Source organism: Apostichopus japonicus, chromosome 4, assembly GCF_037975245.1.
Source record: "Apostichopus japonicus isolate 1M-3 chromosome 4, ASM3797524v1, whole genome shotgun sequence".
NCBI lineage: Eukaryota > Metazoa > Echinodermata > Holothuroidea > Aspidochirotida > Stichopodidae > Apostichopus > Apostichopus japonicus.
The window spans coordinates 2,124,089-2,147,589 of NC_092564.1; the positions used below are offsets into that span (position 1 = coordinate 2,124,089).

General features: G+C 37.0%; 1 protein-coding gene across 3 annotated transcripts in view; it reads left to right on the forward strand.

Moving 5' to 3' along the window:
- Positions 1-23,501, forward strand: part of LOC139966108 (DNA annealing helicase and endonuclease ZRANB3-like) — a 48,615-nt gene that overhangs the window by 17,232 nt on the left and 7,882 nt on the right. For all 3 annotated transcript variants that reach the window (XM_071968807.1, XM_071968806.1, XM_071968808.1), the window contains exons 2-18: positions 671-689; positions 1,928-2,106; positions 3,549-3,780; positions 4,508-4,626; positions 5,180-5,252; positions 6,059-6,130; positions 7,363-7,494; positions 10,219-10,404; positions 11,139-11,210; positions 13,714-13,893; positions 14,973-15,131; positions 15,747-17,705; positions 18,309-18,439; positions 19,006-19,132; positions 20,826-21,095; positions 21,976-22,098; positions 22,975-23,081. In XM_071968807.1, coding sequence (XP_071824908.1) covers positions 671-689; positions 1,928-2,106; positions 3,549-3,780; positions 4,508-4,626; positions 5,180-5,252; positions 6,059-6,130; positions 7,363-7,494; positions 10,219-10,404; positions 11,139-11,210; positions 13,714-13,893; positions 14,973-15,131; positions 15,747-17,705; positions 18,309-18,439; positions 19,006-19,132; positions 20,826-21,095; positions 21,976-22,098; positions 22,975-23,081 — 4,140 coding nt within the window. The remainder of the gene's footprint in view (positions 1-670; positions 690-1,927; positions 2,107-3,548; positions 3,781-4,507; positions 4,627-5,179; positions 5,253-6,058; positions 6,131-7,362; positions 7,495-10,218; positions 10,405-11,138; positions 11,211-13,713; positions 13,894-14,972; positions 15,132-15,746; positions 17,706-18,308; positions 18,440-19,005; positions 19,133-20,825; positions 21,096-21,975; positions 22,099-22,974; positions 23,082-23,501) is intronic.

Consider the following 23,501-nt stretch of genomic DNA (forward strand, 5'->3'; position numbering starts at 1 on the left):
TCAATAATCCCATATGATACCAATATTTATCAGTCAATACAATCAAATGCTGATTTCTTAAGCCATGATTTAATGACTCAAGGTTAACCTCAGGATCATTTCTGATAAGTTATGAGTTCAAAATAGATGGAGAAACAATATAATTGGACAACAGAGTACAGATGAGGTAAACCCCATAGTTACCGTATTACTGGCATACACTATGATGGTACTAGTTCCTGGTGATTTCATGAATACTCACTCCTATATCTGTGTTGACTTCTGACTAGATTAGACAACAAGTAAGGCTTGAATATCTTATGCTACACACCACATATACTTATTATGATAATAAATGCAACACATGATGGTCATAAGGCAAAATGTGCCGTTTTATTCCAACCTTTTTGTTTAATTAAATCATGTTTTTGTGATACAACCATTTCAAATTCCTTAATAGAGCAGTTCTATTGACTACTTACTGTACTTTGATTTGAGCATTATATTATCCAAAGAGCCTCAATAAATAATTTTATTTGGCTCAAATTTAATAAAGCCTTATATATTTAGCATAGCTTTTGCCATACATACATTTAGGAAAATCTATCCTCTTAATTATACTGGTAAATGTAGGATTGCACAACCATCGATTTAAATTTTAAAAAAAAGTTCTTGTTCTTCTTTTTTTCAGGTGTCTTATTGGTGATGAGGTAAAGTATCATTTCTGTTTTTATATCTTCATAGGAGTGATTTCATTCCTAATGAGAAATAATAAAATTCTGTTACATTGTGGTCTTACTAACTGAAAAATTGTGTGACTTTACATGAAATATCTAAGAATGTACTCTATATATGCTATTTTAGTGAGGAATTTTACTGCTTCATAGTTTCTGTCACAACATTTCATGCATAATTCATCGAATGCCCAATCCATATAATGAAGGAAGAATGTCCACAATAATGTGAGTTTTATTTCCTTGTTAAACCATATTTTAACATTCATTATGAATACTTCAAGACCAAAGACAGCCTGATCTCATTGTGTACAATGTGGAATCTAAGTAGGTTAAGCTTCATGGAATGACCCATATCTATCGACAATCATTCAGAACCATCAGATAATTATAAGGGACAATAAAATGTGAGTTCATTCATACTTAGTAAAGATTCCTAAATCCTATTGGTCCATTCAGGTCAGCTGACCGTGGTTAATCCTGTGAGTAACGCACGGTAAAATTACAGGGCATCACTTTAATAAATCTTTGGTTATATGTAACCAAAAATGTTTTGTTTTATGATTTTTTCCCCCACACAAATGGTAGTGTATGAATGAACGGGGTTAATCAACGGTCTAGCGTGCGTTACTCACATGATTAATGCACTCCGGGTGTTAATGCTATCGCTGGATGCACTCGGGCTCCGCCCTCGTGCATCGCTTGCATTATCCCCCGATCGTGCATTAATCCTGTGAGTAAGGCACGCTAGACCGTTGATTAACCCCTTATTGATATGCTGCCCATTTCAATTTTTTATAATTTTTCCTAAATTTATATTATATACCCTCCATTGACTGAAGTTTATAAGTGAAATTTGTCTGTGTTGTCATAATAGTACATTAGTCAAACTTTCAATTTACTCTAAAATTTCAAATCCTCTTCAAAGGGATAAAAAAAAAATTTTGTTGACGTTGATAGATTATAGTGTCATTGGGTACATCATGGGTACATAAATGATGTAAATAATAAGCAGGAAAGAAAAGACTGATTCAGCCACTGTACTTGCCATAATGATGTCAGTCCCTCTTCATTGCCAATAATCCTTTCTGAACTTTCACTAAAACTTCATATTTTTTAATTATGACAGTTATTTTAAGGTATGGTTTTGTGTATTGATCAATAAACAACCTCTTTATTGTTATTTACGATTTTAAAATGATTTGTTGAAACAGATGGGTCTCGGTAAGACAATACAAGCTATTTCGGTGGCATATTACTACCGTTCCGAGTGGCCTCTTCTCGTCGTTCTTCCCTCGTCCATGAAATATCCTTGGATTGAGGAATTGGAAAAGTGGTTGCCATGCCTACAACCTAACGACATTAATCTCATAAACTCCAGTACAGACGTAAGGTATCATGACACGTATTTATTGCTCCATTGTATTACATTTATATCTTGATACAATCAAAGTGAGGATGCAGCATCCAGTACTACAGTGTTTCTTAAGTTATTCCATTGTGGTTTATATGGGGGTTTTGCTGTCCCATTGGAGTGTTAAGTAGCTGACTTGCATTTACACTGAATTGTATACAAGAGATGTACTTGATACTAAGAGAAGTTTTTTTTTTTTTATTAAAGTCATTAGTATACGCCCCACCCCAAAGTAAAGATTGCTAATTTAAAATAATTGGGAAGTATTTCATGGAGGTACTGATATTCCAAATGAATTCCACACATTGTGGAATGTAAATTAGAAAAATAAAAATACTTCAGAGCTAGAAGGTGGCAGTAAAGTGCCTGGTTGGTTTTGATGCAAATCGTAACCTTTGCATTCATGATGGCGTATGGGATATGTATGTGTGTATCTGGTGTGTGTGTGAGTGCATTTGTGACGCCCAGCTTGTAAACACGATATCTCAAGAAGGGAAGGTCAGACCAATTTCATATTTGGTGTGTAGTGGTACCACTTGAGTGCAAAAAGCCTATTGTTTTGGTGGAGGTCAAAGGTCATTTGGGGTCACCAGGGGTCAAATTGTGAAAACCTTGTAAACACGATATCTCAAAATGGGAAGCATGTGCAGATTTCAGAGTTAATGTGCAGAAGTACCACATTAAGTAAAAAAAGTCTGCTGTTTTGGTGGTACTAAGTACAATAAGATTATTGTTTTTGGTGGAGGTCAAAGATCATTTATGGTCTCCAGGGGTGAAATTGTGAAAACCTTGTAAACATGATATCTCAAGAAGGGAAGGTTGGACAAACTTTATAGTAGTTTATAGTAGTTTGTAGAAGTACCACATTGAGTACAAGAAGCCGATTGTTTTTAGTGGAGGTCAATGGTCATTTGGGGTCACCAGAGGTCAATTGTGAAAACCTTGTAAACATGATATCTCACGAAGGAAAGCTTTGGAGGAACTCATACTTAGTGTGTAGAAGTACCACATTAACTTGAAGAAGCTTATTGTTTTTGGTCAAAACCAAATGTTATTTGGGGTCACCAGGGGTCAAATTGTGAAAACCTTGTATGATATCTCAAGATGGGAAGCATGGGCAGACTTCATATTTAGTGTGTAGAAGTACCACATTAAGTACAAAAGCCTATTTTTTTGGGTAAAGGGCAAAGGTCACTTGAGGGCCCAAGGGGTCGAATTGTGAAAACCTTGTAATCACGATATCTCTATACTGAAAGCTTGTGCCGACATCTAATTTAGTGTGTAGAAGTACCACATTGAGTTAAAGAAGCCTACTGTCAAAGGTCATTTGGGGTCATCAGAGGTCAATCCATTTTTTATAATGCTTTGCCAAAGAATAATCTGAAGTTGAGTACTTTAACTTTAAATATATTTTCCGACAGTAATATTTCCAAAGCAGCAGTTTCATTGGTTGGATATGGTCTAATGCAAAGCAGTTTCAAGACACTCTTAGAAGCACTACACGAACGAGATTTTGGAGTCATCATAGTAGACGAGTCTCATTTTCTCAAGAACCCAAAAGCTGTACGAACCAAAACACTCATCCCACTCTTGACAAAGGCAAAGAGAGTCCTTATGCTAAGTGGAACTCCAGCTTTAGCAAGACCAGCAGAAGTAAGATTCTCAGGAATGATTTTGATTTGGTCACATTAACCACAAAGTGAAACCATAGCTGAGAATAGCATGACTTTGCATATTAATGTCACAAGGGTGACGAGATCCCTCCTAATACATTATGCAAAGAATGATTGGAAAGTCACAGTAAAGGGCAGGGGTGCAACCGATATATTGTTTGGGAGAGAGAGGTGGGCAGGGGCTAAGATGTTACATCACACTGAGGGAGGTGTCTAAGGGAAGAAACTTTGGTAAAATGTGGGGGTGGGGAGGTGGTGGTGTGTGCTTAGGTTCAAAATGGTGTTCTTTTTCAACATTTGAAATATTTTTGAAGGATTTTCAACGGCTGAGGCTGTAATGTACATACAATATATGTTGTGTATTTATAAACAGTACACTAGGCTTTTTTTGTATTATTCTGTCTGCGAGTGAGGAGGCAGGAGGAGGGTGGCTGAAGGCCCCTTGATTGTACCCAAGCCCAATGCTTGCCCCCGTGGTATAGGACCTAAACAGGGAGATACAAGCTTTGTATGGGTAGTCAACAAACAAAGGAGAAAAAAATCTGTTGTATATTTACCTTAAATGTACAGCACAGTATCAATGGAATAATGTACAAGGGATTGTAAGTACCTAAACCAGAAACTTTAACACAACATCTTTGCTCATTTGGGAATTTAAAACTGACTGAAAATGATTGTACTGTACATTTTATCCAACTTTTCTTCAGCTGTACTCTCAAATAAACTGCCTCAGCAAGGGTCAGTTTGGATCTTGGACGAATTTTGCCAAAAGATACTGTGATGCAAAGTGGAAATTCTTTGGCAGGCTGAAAAAATGGGATACTTCGTGAGTAATGATATTATAATATCAGTCATTTCATTTACATGCATGTGTACTACTATAACTGCTAGATCCCAAAGGATCATATTTGATAATCACTTTATGCTGAGTGAGTATTATGTAGAACTTTATGCACAAATCATAAGGATAGTTAAGTTACGATAATGCTCATATATGAGAAGTCTTTACATAAACAGTTAAATTGCTGTTGCAGTTAACCCAAAGTAGCTTACAAATTTACCAAGAATTCGTTGTTGATGGGTAGGGGAGGAAGGGACTGGGCTGAGGGGAACTCGAGGTGGGAGTGGGGGCAGTGGGATTCAAAAAGGGTAATGTGGGCATATATGCTTTGGTTTGGTTTGGTTTTCTTCTCTTCTTTTCAATAGCCACTGTGTAATACTAAAACTGCTAGAAATTAAGTTACACACATACAGGATGAAATTACCCCTCCGTTTTGTGTCACTTATATATTTGCACATTTCCAAAACAACAGATAAAACAGTCTTTGTCATATCAGCTCAAAATTTTGGTTCCTGTCTACTTCCTTGTTATTTGACAGAGGTGCGTGTAATTTAGCAGAGCTTCACAAGAAACTGACCACATCAGTCATGATTCGGAGGGAAAAGAAAGAGGTATGATTATCAGATGGGGTAATCCTCTCACTTTTGATTTGATCCTGGAATGTAAAATATCGTCATTCTGGTCAGAACTGCTCGCTTTCTTTTCTGCATGTTTTTCTCTTTCCCTTCTGTCGAACATCATGACCATTGTATGTGAAATGTTGTCATAATGTAATGTAGGAAATGGGTTAGGTTAGCCAAAGGTGCTGACTAATGCAGTTCTTTTCAAGTTATTTGTGCACTCTTTAGCATGTTCAGTGAAGCGACACTTTCCTTATGAAAGAATAACCATTTGCTTGAATGAGTGCGAGTTTCAAAGTTCTTGCACTGATGTGTGATGTACCCTGTAAGCATTCAACAATATTGGTTGACTGATGCTTCTACAGCAAGTTACAAGCTGTTCCGCTCGCATAAGTCTGTTTTCGTAACAATTGTTATCTTTAATAACTGGTGCTTTATTATCCTGTCTGGGTTGGTAAATTATATCAACTCATAATTGTCTGTGCTTAATCATTGCTGGTGAATACTGCTGATCCAGGGTACACCACTGTTGTACTGTCTAAGTTTATTGTTTGCGTCCCTGAGTGGTCAAATATTGGTACAAAAGAATTGATAAGGGGTAAACAATACAACTACTGTAGGTGCCCATGATTAGAGTTAGAGTTGTTTACTTTGAATCCTTGTTCAAGATTTCCTTTTAATACACCAGCTTGTATATAAGTATATTGTTATAACACTGCCCTTGTACATTGCCCTTTGTTTTATGATTGTTACAGATTATTGTGTAGATTAAGTCAATGTTTGCTCTTTTCATGAAGGTCTTGACAGAGTTACCACCCAAGAGGAGGCAGAAGGTGCCATTTGAATTGTCTGAGTCAAAGCAGACAAAAGTAAGTTCATCTACTGCTTGTTGTTGTCAAAGCAGAGTTCTACTAATGAGTATCTAAGGGCGTCCATATAGTCTTCATCTGTATGATCTATTTATCAGTCTGGTAGCCATTCTAAAAGTAGTGACAAGCATTTGCAGAGCTGCCGTAGTGTATGGATGTTTGCATTAGTTCTGCCGGGTAGCATTCTGTTGATCAGCAACTGTATTATTGATGTCTGCATGGTAACCGTCACATAACAACGAGTATTGGAATGCTTACATCATTTGCATATTAACAGCACTAAGCAGCCTTTACCTGTCATAGTTTGTCACTGTCTGTTCAGTTATCATATCTGCTTGGCAGCGATTTAGTAGCAATGAACATTGCAGCACTGCTATAAAACATTCATACATGTAATAGTTCTGTCTGAATAGAGTGTAGGTGGTCTGTCTGAATAGAGTGTAGGTGGTGAACATTAGTTTGCTGCAATAGTTTGTCCTACCTGAGCAGAGTTGTGTCATCTCTAGTCTAGAACCCACCTATCTCACTTATAATGTAGTATCTCTAGTATGGAACCCACTTATCTCAGTTTTAACGTAGTGTCTTCTCTAGTCTAGATTCTCTAGAACCCACTTATCTCAGGTTTAATGTAGTGTCATCACTAGTCTGGAACCCACTTATCTCAGTTTAACATAGTGTCATCACTAGTCTAGAACCCACTTATCTCAGTTTAATGTAGTGTCATCACTAGTCTAGAACCCACTTATCTCAGTTTTAACGTAGTGTCTTCTCTAGTCTAGATTCTCTAGAACCCACTTATCTCAGGTTTAATGTAGTGTCATCACTAGTCTGGAACCCACTTATCTCAGTTTAACGTAGTGTCATCACTAGTCTAGAACCCACTTATCTCAGTTTTAATGTAGTGTCTTCTCTAGTCTAGATTCTCTAGAACCCACTTATCTCAGGTTTAATGTAGTGTCATCACTAGTCTGGAACCCACTTATCTCAGTTTAACATAGTGTCATCACTAGTCTAGAACCCACTTATCTCAGTTTTAACGTAGTGTCATCGCTAGTCTGGAAACCACTTATCTCAGTTTTAATGTACAGTAGCGTTATCGCTAGTCTGGAACCCACTTATCTCTGTTTTAGCCCATCCCATGATGCCATTGTTTCTTAGGAGTTGTAAATTTATTTTATTATTTAAATATCATTACAAATATATAAGTTTTTCTGTTTGATTTGCTTTCCAAGGAATTAGATGCACTATGGTCAGAGTTAAGGTCATATCTAAACAGGGAGGCTGCCTCAGAAGATGGTAAAGACGCGGGATTCGAAATCAGACGCCTCTCCATGCAACTTTACATTTCAACGGGCAAAGCAAAGGTATTCTTGAATAATTAAAGGAAGAGGAGACAGGGAAGTTCCCCCTTTTGCCTCCTGTTCCATCACAAATTAACTCTTTTTTGGATGAATTTTCATAGATCATTGGTATTGTTCAGGCCTCCATCCCAACCTCCAGACATGAAAGAAATTCAAATAACAAAGAAGTGTTTTGCTGCCCCCTTGAAGCATTTTCTCTCTTGTAACCATCTCAATTTCTAAATTAAATTCCTTAAAGCTCTAGTTTTAATTTGACGGATAAGAACTTATTTTGGAAAAAAGTTTTTTTGATGGACTGGAGAGTTACATTTCTGCAATGATATAGACTAGACATGTGAATTTTATTCCTTAGATTAAGAGTGCATTAGGCCTTTGGTGTATAAACCACTGTCTGTTTGTAAAATTTTGCCATCTAGCAGCGAGGATACAGTAAAGTTAACATGTTGTTCAATCTGACCAATCATTGTCCAGGACTCTGTGTATTGTATTCTCTGTCACGTCCGAAACAGGCATAATTCGTGATTGTCAGCTTGGTTTTCCTGTTATTCTGTGATGTGTTTAGTCACAATTTCTTCGTTTATATTGTAGGCGCATGCTAGCTAGAGTACTGTTTATAAACATTACACAATATAGCCTAGCTTTGGTCTACATTTAAGGACCAAACGCCGTGGCTTCTTCTTGACTGAAATAACTTCAAAAGGGTTGCAGTAACAAGGACCCCTCCATAAAATATTGACAACTAACAAACTTTCACCTTCACCACGTACTTCAATGACATGTATTTGTGTACAAATACAGTTGTTCTTGTTATATTTGGCTTTGAAAAGTACATTGCCGTCTGGTGGCGTGGGTGTCGTGATATCTAACTACATCAGAGCTTAGATTCTACTGTGATAATATCTAGAATATTATTTTAATGTCTAACTTTATGGAACTACCCACAGCTATAAAATGTTTATCTTAGGTATAATTAAATTTTCTATCAGGGAGCTGTTTAGTCTAGTCTGTTGAACATAATAAAAAAAAACTTATAGGATTATGCTGGTACTCGCTGAATAAGTGTCTCTTAGCATTATGCAGATGGGATTGGCAATGAAGGTTTATATAGGTCTATTGATGCACTTTCCGGCTGAAGGTCAATAACAGCCTCCTAAGTTCTGCTATTGCAAAGCTTCAGCGCATGTAGAAAAAAGCTTCAGCGCATGTAGAACAGTGCCGCTTGGCTTGTCTTTGAGTATTAGTGGAAATATAAAAACAATTTGCAGCTCCAGTGGGCAGGTCATGTTATAGGCATCTATGGACAAGTCGTGCAGACCACATCAGATCTTCTATAGAGTCCTTATAAATGTCCACAGAAACATAGGCCGCCCTAGGAGAAGCCTCACATGAAAGAGGAACCTTTCTACTTTAATGTGGTGCTAATCGGTTTTGTTACCGATTTTAGAGATATACCACGTGAAAGAGGCTACTATCGGTAACAAAACCGATTTCTTGACCAAAAATGGCCTTATATTTTAACCCTGATACAGACCCCTCTCTAAACGCGCCGAATATACGTAATGTGTAATGATCCTAATAATGATTTATTTTTTTCAAAATCGATTAATTTGATTTATAGACCTTATTGAGATGTCCTGGTTAGCACCACATTAAAGTAGAAAGCCTGTGCCATCCTCCTCAAGAGTGCTGGAGTCATGTCTGGTGTATAGGATTCACTGATATGCCAGGTCAAGAAAACGACCTGTATCTCTTTTGAGTAACACATGGAAGGAATAGATCATTCATGCCAGACAACAAAGGCTGCAAAATGTATGACATCGGATACAATGGACAATTGATGATAGCTTTTACCTGTAGTTTAGTCACCTTGATTGATGATATCAATTGATAGTCCTTCTGTCGGAATCATTTGTTGTCTGTAGTTCAGTCACCTTGATTGATAATATCAATTGATAGTCCTGTTGGAATTATTACTTGTTGTCTGTAGTTCAGTCACCTTGATTGATGATATCAATTGATAGTCCTTCTGTTGGAATAATTACTTGTTGTCTGTAGTTCAGTCACCTTGATTGATGATATCAATTGATAGTCCTGTTGGAATTATCACTTGTTGTCAGTAGTTCAGTCACCTTGATTGATGATATCAATTGATAGTCCTTCTCTTGGAATCAATACTTGTTGTCTAACTTTATTCCCTGTCTCTTCTCATGTGGAGAGAATGACCTAATTGGTTGAATATTTTTATATTCAATATATTAATTTTTTTTAATATATGTTTTTAAAAAAACTCACACATATTTTTAATGTTTTCATGTCCCTCATTTTCACACTTTGTTTACTGAGGAAACCCAAAAGACAAGATGAAATAATCATCTGCTGCCAACTGTGGTCAGAAATGCCAGTTTTTGTGAAAATGTGTGAATTTGGCCAAATAAAATAGGATTTTGTGTGACATTAATATTTAAGCATTAACTCACAAAGTATTTTATCAATGTGCAGTTTTAGATGTGAAATTGGCTCAAGAAAGAGAGGTTTTCCTTATATGTCTATATCTGTTTTCTTTTGTTCTTTATATTTGATCAAAGTAAAGTTTTCTCTCGTTTAATACAGGGTTTAATACCTCATGCTTATTTAATTTCTGTCCTTTTTTTTCCCCGACAGTTTAGGACATACGTCCAAATTTCAAAAATTCTTTCATTTTCTATCGTTTGTGGAATGTTTCTTCAGATTGCAGCCATTTCAGAGTATGTGAGAATGTTACTGGATAACCATGATATGAAGTTCCTTGTCTTTGCCCATCACAAAGAAATCCTGACAGCCATTGTCCAGACCACTCAGGCCTACGCAAGAGAAAAGGAATCAACCCTCAAGTACATAAGGATTGATGGAGACGTCCCCCATATTGAGAGAATGGTATGTTCTTCATTGACATGTTCTGTGGTTGTGGTGCACAGTGGTGCCCCAGGAGAGATTGATTGAATCGTGCAAACTTTGGTGTGGGGGTGTGACAAGTTACCAATGACCAGGGTTGAGTTGTACAGTCGTGTGAGAGGGCCTTGGCCTCAAACAAGACTATAAACCTGCGACAGGAGTGTCAAGTTGACAGATATCGTGCGTTACAAGTGGCTAATTTATTATTATTACTACATACACACACAAACCTATATGTTAACTGGTGAAATGGTTTAGTACCTGCTGCTACTGCTCGTGCAAATTATTTATGGCTTATATATCTGGTTAATCGTATGAATAATCTTCAGTCATGTAGATAATTTAAATTTAGTTGATTTTTTTTTTTATTCTGATTAATCGTATGAATAGTCATCAGTCACACTCAGTCAAACTCTTTGTACAATCATATGTGAACAATAATTTAAAAAAATAAAGTACATGAGCAATATATGCATGTCAAACACCAGGAATTTTGAGTACAAAAGACCTTAGTACATAAATAAGTACAAGACAACGGGATGTGTCCTCAAGTTGTTCAGGTACATAACAGGTACACAACTTAACCTAAAATGACACATTCTAAAGGGGGAGGGGGGGGGGATCTTCTAGCTGTTTACTAAGACTGTTCCTGTAAGCTACTTAGGTGATAAATCATTTTCAACATTTTTATTTCTTTGTCAATTTCCTTGAGACAGAAAGAAGTGAACCGTTTCCAGCAAGATCCCTGTGTTCGTGTAGCTGCACTGAGCATCATGGCAGCTGGAACGGTTAGTCAAATATTTCATATTTGCATATGTATGTTTGCTCTACCTCCAGTAGAATTCTATAGAATATTCTAAGCTAATGATTTATACAACAAGAATTCTAATATATTCCTAATATATGATAGAAATCACGTCATTATGCATATATTGTAGGCTGGTTCATATTTCTATCCGCTTCTTTATTTATGAGCTTTTTATCAAGTTTGTTTGATATCCAGTTATATTAGGTTGAAATAAAACTAGTGCCCCTCTGCAGGCTTATGTGTTTCATTGAATTGGAACATTGATCAGTTTTGCATGCATGCTTCAGTAGGTACCTCCAGTAGCCTTCTATAGAATATTCTAAGCTAATAAGAAAATGATTTATACAACGAGAATTCCAATATACTCCTAATATCTGTTAGAAATCACATCATTATGCATATAATGTAGGCTGGTTCATATTTTTACCCGCTTCTATATTTATGAGCTATTTATCCATTTTTTTTTGATAACCAATAAAATTAGGTTGGAATAAAACTAGTGCCCCTCTGCAGGCTTATGTGTTTTATTGAATTGGAAAATTGATCAGTTTTGCATGCGTGCTTCATTAGGTATAGTTTTTGACATTGAGTATTTGTTTACCGCAAATTATTGATTAATTCTCCAAATAATCAATCTTAAATTTGAAGTTAGAGCTTTGAGTATAGTCAGTTGGGGTAAAAAAAAACAAGGGGGTAGTTGGGGTAAAAAAAAACAACCCCTTTTTATAGAAGGGGAATATTTAGCCAAAGTTCCAATTTATTTTGGGTGATAGTCCTATATGTCTAGTTTATTATTATATAATTTTTGGAACTCTATGTCACTTCGCTGCCAATCACCGCTTCATCGAATCAAGCGAATGCTAAACTAGCAAAATTTGAAGTTTGTACCACATATCAGAAACTTTCTTCTGCATACACAGCTTATATGATGTGGAGATTATTCCAGCAGTTACAGCATAGCAGTTAGTGATATTACACTCCCCCATGGTAGAATTACTCCAACTTCATTCACGCTTCATGGGGGGGCCTTGTTTTTTTTTACCCCCAAAAAATGATGCGAATGGGGTAAAAAAAAAACAAGTACTTTCCGGCTCCAATGGACTCCCTATTTTGCCCGAATGGATAAATTTTTCCATAATGTTGATTTTAGAGGTTAGGCAAATAGTTTTCATGTCTGTCATGTGTCAAAAATGTTAAATAATTGGGCAGAAGTAACTGAAATTGGCTCAACTCTAATGTTTCTACTATATTACACCACATTTGTGTAGCATCATATACACACTGTACAGTATGAATATGGCTGAGCATGACATATGACACGAGCCGTCCATAATTACGAATTAAGACAATTTCACAATTTTTTTCCTTTTTCATTTAAAGGTAGTAGCTCATACTTAGATGTAATTATATGCAAACATGATTTTAAGATACATTCATGAAGAAAATAGCTGTTTTCTAGCATTGTTTTTTTTTACCCCGGCACTGTTTTTTTTTTACCCCAAATTAAGCAAATTTTTGGGGTAAAAAAAAACAACATTTTTCGCAAAAAACGACACTTTCCATTTACAAAAAAGTTATTTTTGTTAGATTCTCTTTAAGAGAATCCCACTCCACACACTTGAACATTGGAACCGAAACAATACCTCTTACTCATCAATTTTTAGAGCAAACTTTAGGTCAATTGTTTTTTTTTACCCCACTTGATTATATGTTACTGTAGTTTATCAATTTTTAAATAACACAATGCATGACACTTCATTCATTCATTTTATTTAGACATATAACTTGTGCTTGACCTAAACATTACCTTCCAATTCTTTAGCAAACAAATAGCATGGACATTCTTTTTAGAAAAGCAAATTCACTTATAAATTATTTATTACTTGAGTCAAGTTTTGCCTATAACTGACACATTCATTATTAGATATGCAATACACTGTACATTATTAGCTATTAAGCCCATTGGGTAGCCATAGATTCATAAATTCTTAATCATTTGAAATAGGCAGCAAGCCCTACTCTTGGCTGGTAAATTTCATATTGATAGTTTTCTGCCATTCTACCTCTTACTGTGATATTTAAATTGATATTCTAATGTTCTTTTGAGACTGTCCATTGTATTGATTATAAGGCCATGGTGTCTTTGGTAACACTGCCTAATATTCAAATTGTGGAATTCCTTCCCAAACCATTTCAAATGTATACCTATTAAATCACTTTTCAAATGTAAAGTAAAAGCCTACCTCTATGCTAAACATTTTTCAATTTGATTTGTAATTATTTTTCATTGTTGCGTTATTATTTTTGCTTTTCTTTCTATTCAAACTATATATGTACGGCCCTTTTGACAACTTTTTTGTTTATAATTAGCGCATGATAAATCTTAGTTATTATTATTATTATTTATGATGATTATCCTTCCTATTAAGGCAGTAGTATTTCCTGTTTTCTGCAAGTTTCCTTTAAATTGATTATACTTTCAGGGTCTCACCTTGACTGCTGCTAGCCATGTAGTGTTTGCAGAGCTTCACTGGACTCCCGGCGTGCTCGAGCAGTGTGAAGACAGAGCTCACCGTATTGGTCAGCACAATGCCATTCATATTCATTACTTGATTGCCAAGGGAACCATTGATGAATGGATGTGGTCAGCTCTCAATAGAAAGGTATTTAACTTCACAGCTCTCCTCGCTGTTATCTAAAGATGTTTGGTTTTAATACAGAAAATATGTAAATGGTTAGGAAGCAATATTACACAGATTTTTATTATTGCATATGAAACCATATTTACCAACATTTTTTATTGTTGTATATTAAAATTTATTTTCTTTTTATATTTTGATAGTCATATTGTTACTAATTTTCGGCTGTAATAGTTTGGTTTTTTACTTTGATTGTATGCTGTCATATTTTATTGCTTTCATCTTTAATTTCTGAATTTTATAGCTTTAATAATTATTGTGAGGAAATTTGTTTATTTTTTTAATTTTTTATGATGCAATTTTTTTAGGTTGTAATATTTTAAGCTGTAATAATTTTAAGTTGCAATATTTTAAGCGATTTAGTGAAGTGCTTTGAGATCATTCTTTGATGTAGAGCACTCTATAAGAATAAATTATTATCATGATTAAAATGTAAATTCTTTGGGCTCTGACAGTTCATGTTTCTGTAAACTCTTGTCTATTTGGTCTCTCAGCTTCATATTTGCACTTTAGAAATTTTAAGTGGAAGTTGATCACTGATATTGATAAATGAATAAACAAGTATATTTTGAATGAATGTCCTGTACAGCTAATTCGATTAAATTCTCTTTTGTAAAAGTGAATGGAAATGACTCAGCAATTCTGCTGTTTGCGTAATTGTAAATGTTGATACTTCTTTATAAAAATTTTTTGTAGCTATAAACTTAATAAAGAAACCTTCTTCTTTCGCTTCATATCAACACGTAGTTGTATACGAAACAGATGTTATTTACAGATTTGTGATGTATTGTAAATGTGTTTACTTGATATCATGAAAGTCTGGTTGACTTTTATGTAGCATTAAAATTTGCATAAAATCCAGCCATTATCATCAAGCTCGTTGAACATTGCTTTAAAAAGGTAATTACTCAGAAGCAGAAAATGTTATTTAATCTGAACCTGTAACCAGCTGACAGTAAAAATTTTAAAGCCATACAATGAATCAAAATTAAATAAAAGCAGCACAACTTGATCCTTTGAGATGTTTACTTATGGTTTATCAGGTCAGCGTTCTCAGTAGCACACTGAACGGCAGGGTTCAACAGATGAACGCCGAGGTCCTAGGAGAGGGTGTTGGAGCATTCCTCAAAAATGCTACCTTGTTGCCCAGTACCTTGGATGACGAAGAGGATGATAGCTTCTTCTTCTCACAAACACCAAAGGTTATTACTCTTTTATTTGATCTGCTCCCCTTAGTACACCCGACACTGTTACATTTTGTCTGGTGGTCATATGTCCAACTGTCTATTAGTGTTCATTAATTAATTCATTCTTTTGTCTTTGTTCATGTCTGAGGTCAAACAGTTACATGAAAACTTAACAAAAATTAGATATGGAGAATGTGTCTTAGATGAGAATTATTTGTAGTGTTAATTCTCAGTTATGTGTATTATCCTCCCCATCCTCCATCCTCCCCTCCTCATCCTCCGGCCCCTCCTCATCCTCCGGCCCCTCCTCATCCTCCCCCTCCTCATCCTCCGGCCCCTCCTCATCCTCCCCCTCCTCATCCTCTCCCTTTTCATCCTCCCCTCCTTGTCCTCCTCCTCCTGGCTCATATCCTCAAAGCATCCTGAGATCAATCAATAAAACTTTTAAATTTGTATTATCTAGACGAGACTTGGTGCTTCTTTATGATGATTGTATGTATCTAAATTGTGCACTATAAGGGATTATTTTACACCCCCTTGCCACAGTTCCCCCCCCCCTCCCCTCGTACTCCTGCACACTTCTTCGTGAGCATGCTATGTTTCTAAAGATATCTTTTGCTTCTTTCATAGAAATCAGGAAGCAAAGATATCAGATCATTTATGCAACCAAGTCAGCCAAGAAAGCAAGGAACACCTCCATCAAAACAAGGAGCCAGCATGGATGTGCCATCTCTGATCATAACGTTAGACGATAGCGACGATTGTGAAGACACCGGCAAAGAGATAGAAACTCACAACAGAGAAAGCTTAGGACATGATGCAGGATCACAGGATACCATCACTTATAGCAGTAATTCATCTACTACATTACCACCAGTTAGTTCACCAGTAGCTTCAGCCGAACCATCACAATCCCCAGAAGATCTCACCGAATACTCTGAAAAAGAGCGAGACCTTCCATCTGATGTTGCCAACACTTCCTCTATGCCTATTAGTGAATCATATCTTTTGGAATCATCAGACTCTGAGTATGAACTCGTCACCGGAGTTGGATTTAAATCTCGTCCAAAACCATCCGAGCGATCTTGCCAAAGTTCTCCTTTTAATGATGCTACACAGTCTTGCTCCGGCAAATCCACTCCAGGTCTTTCTTCAAGTATTAACGAAAAGCACTCAGGTGAAGCCGTCGGTAAAACGGAGGACGCGGCAGGGACGAGCGCAGGTGATCATAGTGACATTAAAGTCGATAAGGATCTGGAAGTACCAATCAGCCAGTGGAATTGTGCTTCTTGTACATTTCTTAACCACGAGTCTCTTCCTTCGTGTGAAATTTGTGACACACCAAGAAAGAGGAGAGGAAGGAGACCAAGAGTTAAGACGAGAAGCGCGATTAAGAAGAAAATGAAGAACAAGAAGACCCAAAATGTTGTTACGGAAACTCTTTCAGATTCTGATGATGACTTTGAAATGCTGACAAGAGTTGAGACGAGAGTCGACAAGAAGGCTGTCAAGAGCAAGGGTGAGGTCAAAGGTCAAAAGGTCATGGAGGATGGAAATGATGAGTATGTTCAAATGACAGATATTTTGCCAAATCAAGATACACCAGTTACTGGAATGAAAGAAAAGAATCTGAAGTCAGGTTATGGTAGCAGTTCGGACAAAAAGGTCTCACACCATGGTATTGACATATCCGATTCTGATAACGACAACAACGATGATGTATTGAGTCTGGATCCACTGAGGACAAGTCCTGGTTGTTCTGATCAAAGAGCTTCCACAGGAAGAAGGATTTTACAGAGAGAGTTTCACAAAGAGGAGACTGAAAATGCTCAAAGAATTTCCAAAAAATCAATTCATGTAAGCAAAGCGGAAGGTAAAGGTAAGAAAAGTCCACCAACGAAGCTGGAAGAAAATATGCAATCTTCATCTGTTAAGCAATTCAGTCTGGAAGACGAACTTAGTGATGCACTTTTCTCTGATGAGGAAGTTTCTCATGACAACCGAGAGGAAGGCTCTGATAGAAAAGCAACAAAATTGTCACAGTCAGATATTGAGCAGGAGGTCAAAGGTGCTGTTGACTCTGTGCTAAACTCACCTTTGACTTCCAGGTCAAAGGTCACATCCTGGACCTGTATGGAACCATCATGTCAGTTTGTGAATACATCATCTGATGTAGAATGTGAAAACTGCTGGACTACTAAACCTAAGCAGGTGACAGTGGAAACTAGTCCTAGTCTGGAAAGACACAATAAGTTTGAGTCAGGCCTGCAGTCACCAGGGTTTAGAAAAGCTTCTGAACTTTTGGAAGAGCAAGATCAAAGTCAGATGGGTACTTGCAAAAGTGATTCAATTTCACCTCAACCTTCTGGGTCAAAGATGAGGCTCGTTCAAGCAGAGACTGATTGTATTGGAAAAGCAGACAGAACTTCTGACAAGAGTGATGTGAAAGAAATAAAGTCAGAGAGAGTGAAAGGGGCAGTAGAGGAAGACGTGGAAATGACATCTCAAGAAACTCCAATACCAAAGATCTATGAGATGTTCTTGTACTGTGCGAGCAAATTTACCGAACGTATTTATCTATATGACGTTGTAAGTATATATACACTACGTGCTAAAACTGCACGTTATGCCACCTTTATCTGGGTCTATGAATGTGTGATTTGATGCCATAAAATTTTAGTGATTTGTTCAAAGCCTTTAGTTTTGATTGATATCCTGTATTTTAGGAGGCAGATGATTAGGAGAAGTTGGAGGTATGTTGATAGTGGTGATGTTGGTGAGGGGGGGGGGGGGGTGGGGGAGGAGTTATGGGGAAAGTGGCAAGGACTAAAGGTAAGTATTTGTCATGACCCTTAGTGGAAGTAGACAGACTAATGAGATTAATTAGTATTATTTTCATGGCACAGCTGGAGAGACTGTCCCTGGTTTCAATGATCAGAGGGTTTCTTTTGATACCAACTTTTTTTGGAAATCAACCTTTGAAATACCAAATGAAGAAGATATCCTCACCACAGTGTCATAGTGTTGGATACTTTTATGTTCAAATTACTACTTTATGTAGAAGTCATGTGAGAAAGACCAGCTAGGGAAAGGGGAGGGGGGGAGGGGAAGCTGGATTTTATAGAACTTACATATGTACTTTATCATCATGATTCTACAAAGATGTTTAATAATTTGGTGTTATCTCTCTAGGATCAGCAGCCCTTGAACTGTTCATTCCAGCCACTAGACCTTCGAATGCGTGACATTGATAACTTGCCTCCAGTTCTCCATGTACCCCAAAATATGAAAGCAGTCAGACGATTTCTTAAAGAGTGGGACAGGTGAGTTTCTTGCTTTGAAAGTGGTGTACACTGGTTTACATAATTTGAGAATCAAAGACTAGTTTTTCAGATATAAGTTGACACGGTGACATAATAGTCATTAATAAATGTGTTGACATTTATAGTGTTGATTCTTCTGTTTATTCCACTTTTAAAAACAAAAGTGTGATAAGGATATCTGTCTCTTTCTATACATGAGATGTGCTTTTGTAATCTTTGTCATGCAATCTGGCTTTAAAGATAACGTAAAACGTCAAATTTCTGCTAACATGAAAACCGTAGGCACTGTAACTTTTAAAGTGAGACTTAGACAACTATTATTTAGCTGTGATAGACAGAACTTTTTTTTTACTAGAAGAGGAAAAGAATGGGTTCTTCAGCTCTGCTGAATATATATCAACAACAAAATCACTCATATTTAATGAGCCATCTCGTCAAATACATACTAGTAGATAAAAAGGTTTTGATATTTAAAGGAAAGCAAACGTTGGAACATCATGAAGCTGCCATTTTGAGAAGTGCAACGGTCTCTTCATTCAGTCATTTATCTCTTTGGTCTTTCGTAGTCTTACAGAATTGAAGAAGCGTAAACTGAGGAAGAGTGGGCTGGTATTTGATAGTCCAACGGCTGCCGTGGATGCGTTAATGAAGAAACGTCCATTTCAACTCAGCACAAAGAGATTCCTCACTAAGGTATTGTTTGCAGAAAGGTTTCTATTGAATCTCTCTTTCTTGGTTACTTGCCACAGAGAGTAGTAATGTAAAGATGTGTCTTAAAGACTAAGGTAGGTCTTTCTGTAGGAGTGGGGATTGTTTGCAGAAAGGTTTCTATTGACTCTCTCTTTCTTGGTTACTTGCCACAGAGAGTAGTAATGTAAGGACGTGTCTTAAAGACTAAGGTAGGTCTTCCTGTAGGAGTGGGGATTGTTTGCAGAAAGGTTTCTATTGAATCTCTCTTGGTTACTTGCCACAGAGAGCAGTAATGTAAGGACGTGTCTTAAAGACTAAGGTAGGTCTTCCTGTAGGAGTGGGGATTGTTTGCAGAAAGGTTTCTATTGAATCTCTCTTGGTTACTTGCCACAGAGAGCAGTAATGTAAGGACGTGTCTTAAAGACTAAGGTAGGTCTTCCTGTAGGAGTGGGGATTGTTTGCAGAAAGGTTTCTATTGAATCTCTCTTGGTTACTTGCCACAGAGAGCAGTAATGTAAGGACGTGTCTTAAAGACTAAGGTAGGTCTTCCTGTAGGAGTGGGGATTGTTTGCAGAAAGGTTTCTATTGAATCTCTCTTTCTTGGTTACTTGCCACAGAGAGTAGTAATGTAAGGACGTGTCTTAAAGACTAAGGTAGGTCTTCCTGTAGGAGTGGGGATTGTTTGCAGAAAGGTTTCTATTGAATCTCTCTTGGTTACTTGCCACAGAGAGCAGTAATGTAAGGACGTGTCTTAAAGACTAAGGTAGGTCTTCCTGTAGGAGTGGGGATTGTTTGCAGAAAGGTTTCTATTGAATCTCTCTTTCTTGGTTACTTGCCACAGAGAGCAGTAATGTTAGGACGTGTCTTAAAGACTAAGGTAGGTCTTCCTGTAGGAGTGGGGATTGTTTGCAGAATAGTTTCTATTGACTCTCTCTTTCTTGGTTACTTGCCACAGAGAGCAGTAATGTAAGGACGTGTCTTAAAGACTAAGGTAGGTCTTCCTGTAGGAGTGGGGATTGTTTGCAGAAAGGTTTCTATTGACTCTCTCTTTCTTGGTTACTTGCCACAGAGAGTAGTAATGTAAGGATGTGTCTTAAAGACTAAGGTAGGTCTTCCTGTAGGAGTGGGGATTGTTTGCAGAAAGGTTTCTATTGACTCTCTCTTTCTTGGTTACTTGCCACAGAGAGCAGTAATGTAAGGACGTGTCTTAAAGACTAAGGTAGGTCTTCCTGTAGGAGTGGGGATTGTTTGCAGAAAGGTTTCTATTGACTCTCTCTTTCTTGGTTACTTGCCACAGAGAGCAGTAATGTAAGGGTGTGTCTTAAAGATAATTCTATCAAACTCATATCCCAGAATTGATTAGTGTTGTAGTCTGCAAAGCATTCAACATCTGTCAAGCTTTTTTCCCGTAAAATATGCCACCAGGTTTGAATTGTTGCAAAGTATTTACCAGGAAATGAAAGATCTAGCTTCTACAGTACTTACGTGAGTGTTTTGAATTCTTTTCTTTCCCAAGAACAATTCATCGCAATTAGGTGAGGAGTTTACCTTGTTCAGAAATAAAATACAACTTTTTGAATCAAAAATAAAGTCTACTAACATTGTTTTCATCTTTGAAGCATTTCTCTCTGAAGCTGATGAATGTGTATGTACTCTCCATCAGGTTAACCAGTTTTATTTCTCTTCTCTCGTTAAGGATGATCTTGCGACCGCTGCTCGTCAGAAGGCAGAGGATGTCGGTGGCAGTGTTCGCATCATTCATAAGAAACCAAAGACGTCTCGTGACGGCCAGAGTCCCCAAGAATCTAAGAGTCTTCAATTCACAAAATCTCCCGTGACAGGTAAGAAGAGGAAAGAACTGCCAGATGAGGAAACCGAAGAGAGCTGTGAGAGGCAGGAACCAAAGAAGAAGATCAGACAGGACACAGAGAGCAATCAAGAGATGTCAAAGTTTGGCTTTGTGCAGGTGAGTCAAGTCTGGTTCTGGAGGAGTAATGTACTTAGGTTTCCTGGTTGTGCATTGCTTGTTAATATATTGTGTCATACAACTACATCAACACAGAGTAGAAGATATTCTGTGACAATTCTGTGTCAAGTCCGATCTGACCTCAGTAAAGTCTCATACTTTTGAATAGCAACGGCAATCGTTATACGTTCGCCAACGTCTGGAACACTTTCTGGCATTGATGATGTACCTAGACCTGGCCTTATTTGCATATTGAATTGGAGGCAGCATCTTGTTATTGTCATGAATACAGTAGATTAGAATAATACCAGATGATTCTGTCCATTGGTATAAAAAGAAACACTCTACAGAATTTTCAGAGAACAATTCAGAGAACAATTCAACAGCTACAAGAGTGCAAAGTGCTTTATAGTTGTAAGAGAAAGTGTAGTTGAATTGTATCAATTCAGTAATGGTAATTTTGTGTATCACTGTAGACTATTATTTATCAGTATCAATAATCTCTCATGCTTTAATGGATTATATATTAGCTTAAATTGGCAACCTGCCAGTTGCTGTATTTTCAAAAATAATCCATTCTGTAAAAGACGTAGTATGATATTTCCTGTCATGAATACTCAAAGATATTTTGGATTTTACACTGCATTTTGTCCTATTTATTTCAAGCCTTGTATACTACCAATAATTATAGGCTTTTGTAGACAGTTTTGAGCTTACATTATGATGTTTATGTTTATCCAGCTTTACTCAACACTATAAATCTCATGCAATGTGCATAACGCAGCTATCAGAAATGTTCATTAAACAATGTAATCATGGACTGACAGACACTGGAATGATAAATAAAATAAGTAATTCTTTGTCCTTTTCATGTGTCTAGGCACTGAGTGCAGATGGTGTTCCGTTGTGTGTGTTCTGTAATGGCCCGGTTGCGAGTTTCTCTAACAAGAATGCAGCGTGGGATACCCGTTACTGTTCAGAGGAGTGTAAAATGGAGCACCAGGTATGATGCCAGCCAGCCTCAGATAATTAATACAATATTTTCAGCATGAAAGTGATAGATGTTTTGAAATATATTTACAGCCTTCATGACATTCTTTAGAAGCTGTTTGCCTGGCCACTACTTTTATGAGTTTGACTTGTTGCCCTTTTGACATGTAACATCTGTGACTAGTTTACATATTCATTCGCTGCCATTTTGGCTGGTTACCATATTGACTGGTTACTACTTGGATATGTAGACATTTTGACATGTTGCATCTGTGAATAGTTAACATTTTGACTGGTTGCCACTGGCTGCTTACCATATTGACTGGTTACCCTGGTTACTACTTGGATTTGTGGACATTTTGACATGTTACTTCTGTGGCTAATTTACATTTTGACTGGTTGCCACTTTGGCTGGTTACCATGTTGACTGGTTACTACTTGGATTTGTAGACGTTTTGACATGTTGTCATTTTGACTTGCTTCAAGCTTGAACGGTTAGAATAAATGTCTACCATTTTGACTGGTCATTTCAGGTGTTCAGGCTGACCAATATGTATACAAATATTATGCACTATTTTCCCATCAGTGATAAACTTGCCATTTTAATAATTGTGAACTCAATTATGAGATTGAAGCTAACTATTAAGATGAAAAAGAATGTTATTTCTAGTTACTCTCTAATGGGGAGCTGGTCTGTACATAAGTCATATTTCAGGCGTGACAATGTTAGTATATTATGCTGGAATTGTTATACATACAACATGTCATATACTACACACAATCATTATTAATAGAGGTCTGGGCAACAGTTTCTTCAACAAACAAGATCATAAACTCTTTGAAGAGAATGATTTGCAGGATTCATGTGTTGTGACTTTTGTCCTTTTAGATTCGTTGGAAGAGCAGCAAGTATGTTAGAGAGCAGTTACTAGAGGCAGAGCATGGTGTTTGTCAGATCTGTAACCTAGATGCCCACACCATCTACAAGAATATTAGGTAAGGGATTACTAGAGGCAGAGCATGGTGTTTGTCAGATCTGTAACCTAGATGCCCACACCATCTACAAGAATATTAGGTAAGGGATTACTAGAGGCAGAGCATGGTGTTTGTCAGATCTGTAATCTAGATGCCACACCATCTACAAGAATATTAGGTAAGGGATTACTAGGGGCAGAGCATGGTGTTTGTCAAATCTGTAATCTAGATGCCCACACCATCTACAAAAATATTAGGTAAGGGATTACGAGAGGCAGAGCATGGTGTTGGTCAGATATGTAATCTAGATGCCCACACCATCTACAAGAATATTAGGTAAGGGATTACTAGAGGCAGAGCATGGTGTTTGTCAGATCTGTAATCTAGATGCCCACACCATCTATAAGAATATTAGGTAAGGGATTACTAGAGGCAGAACAT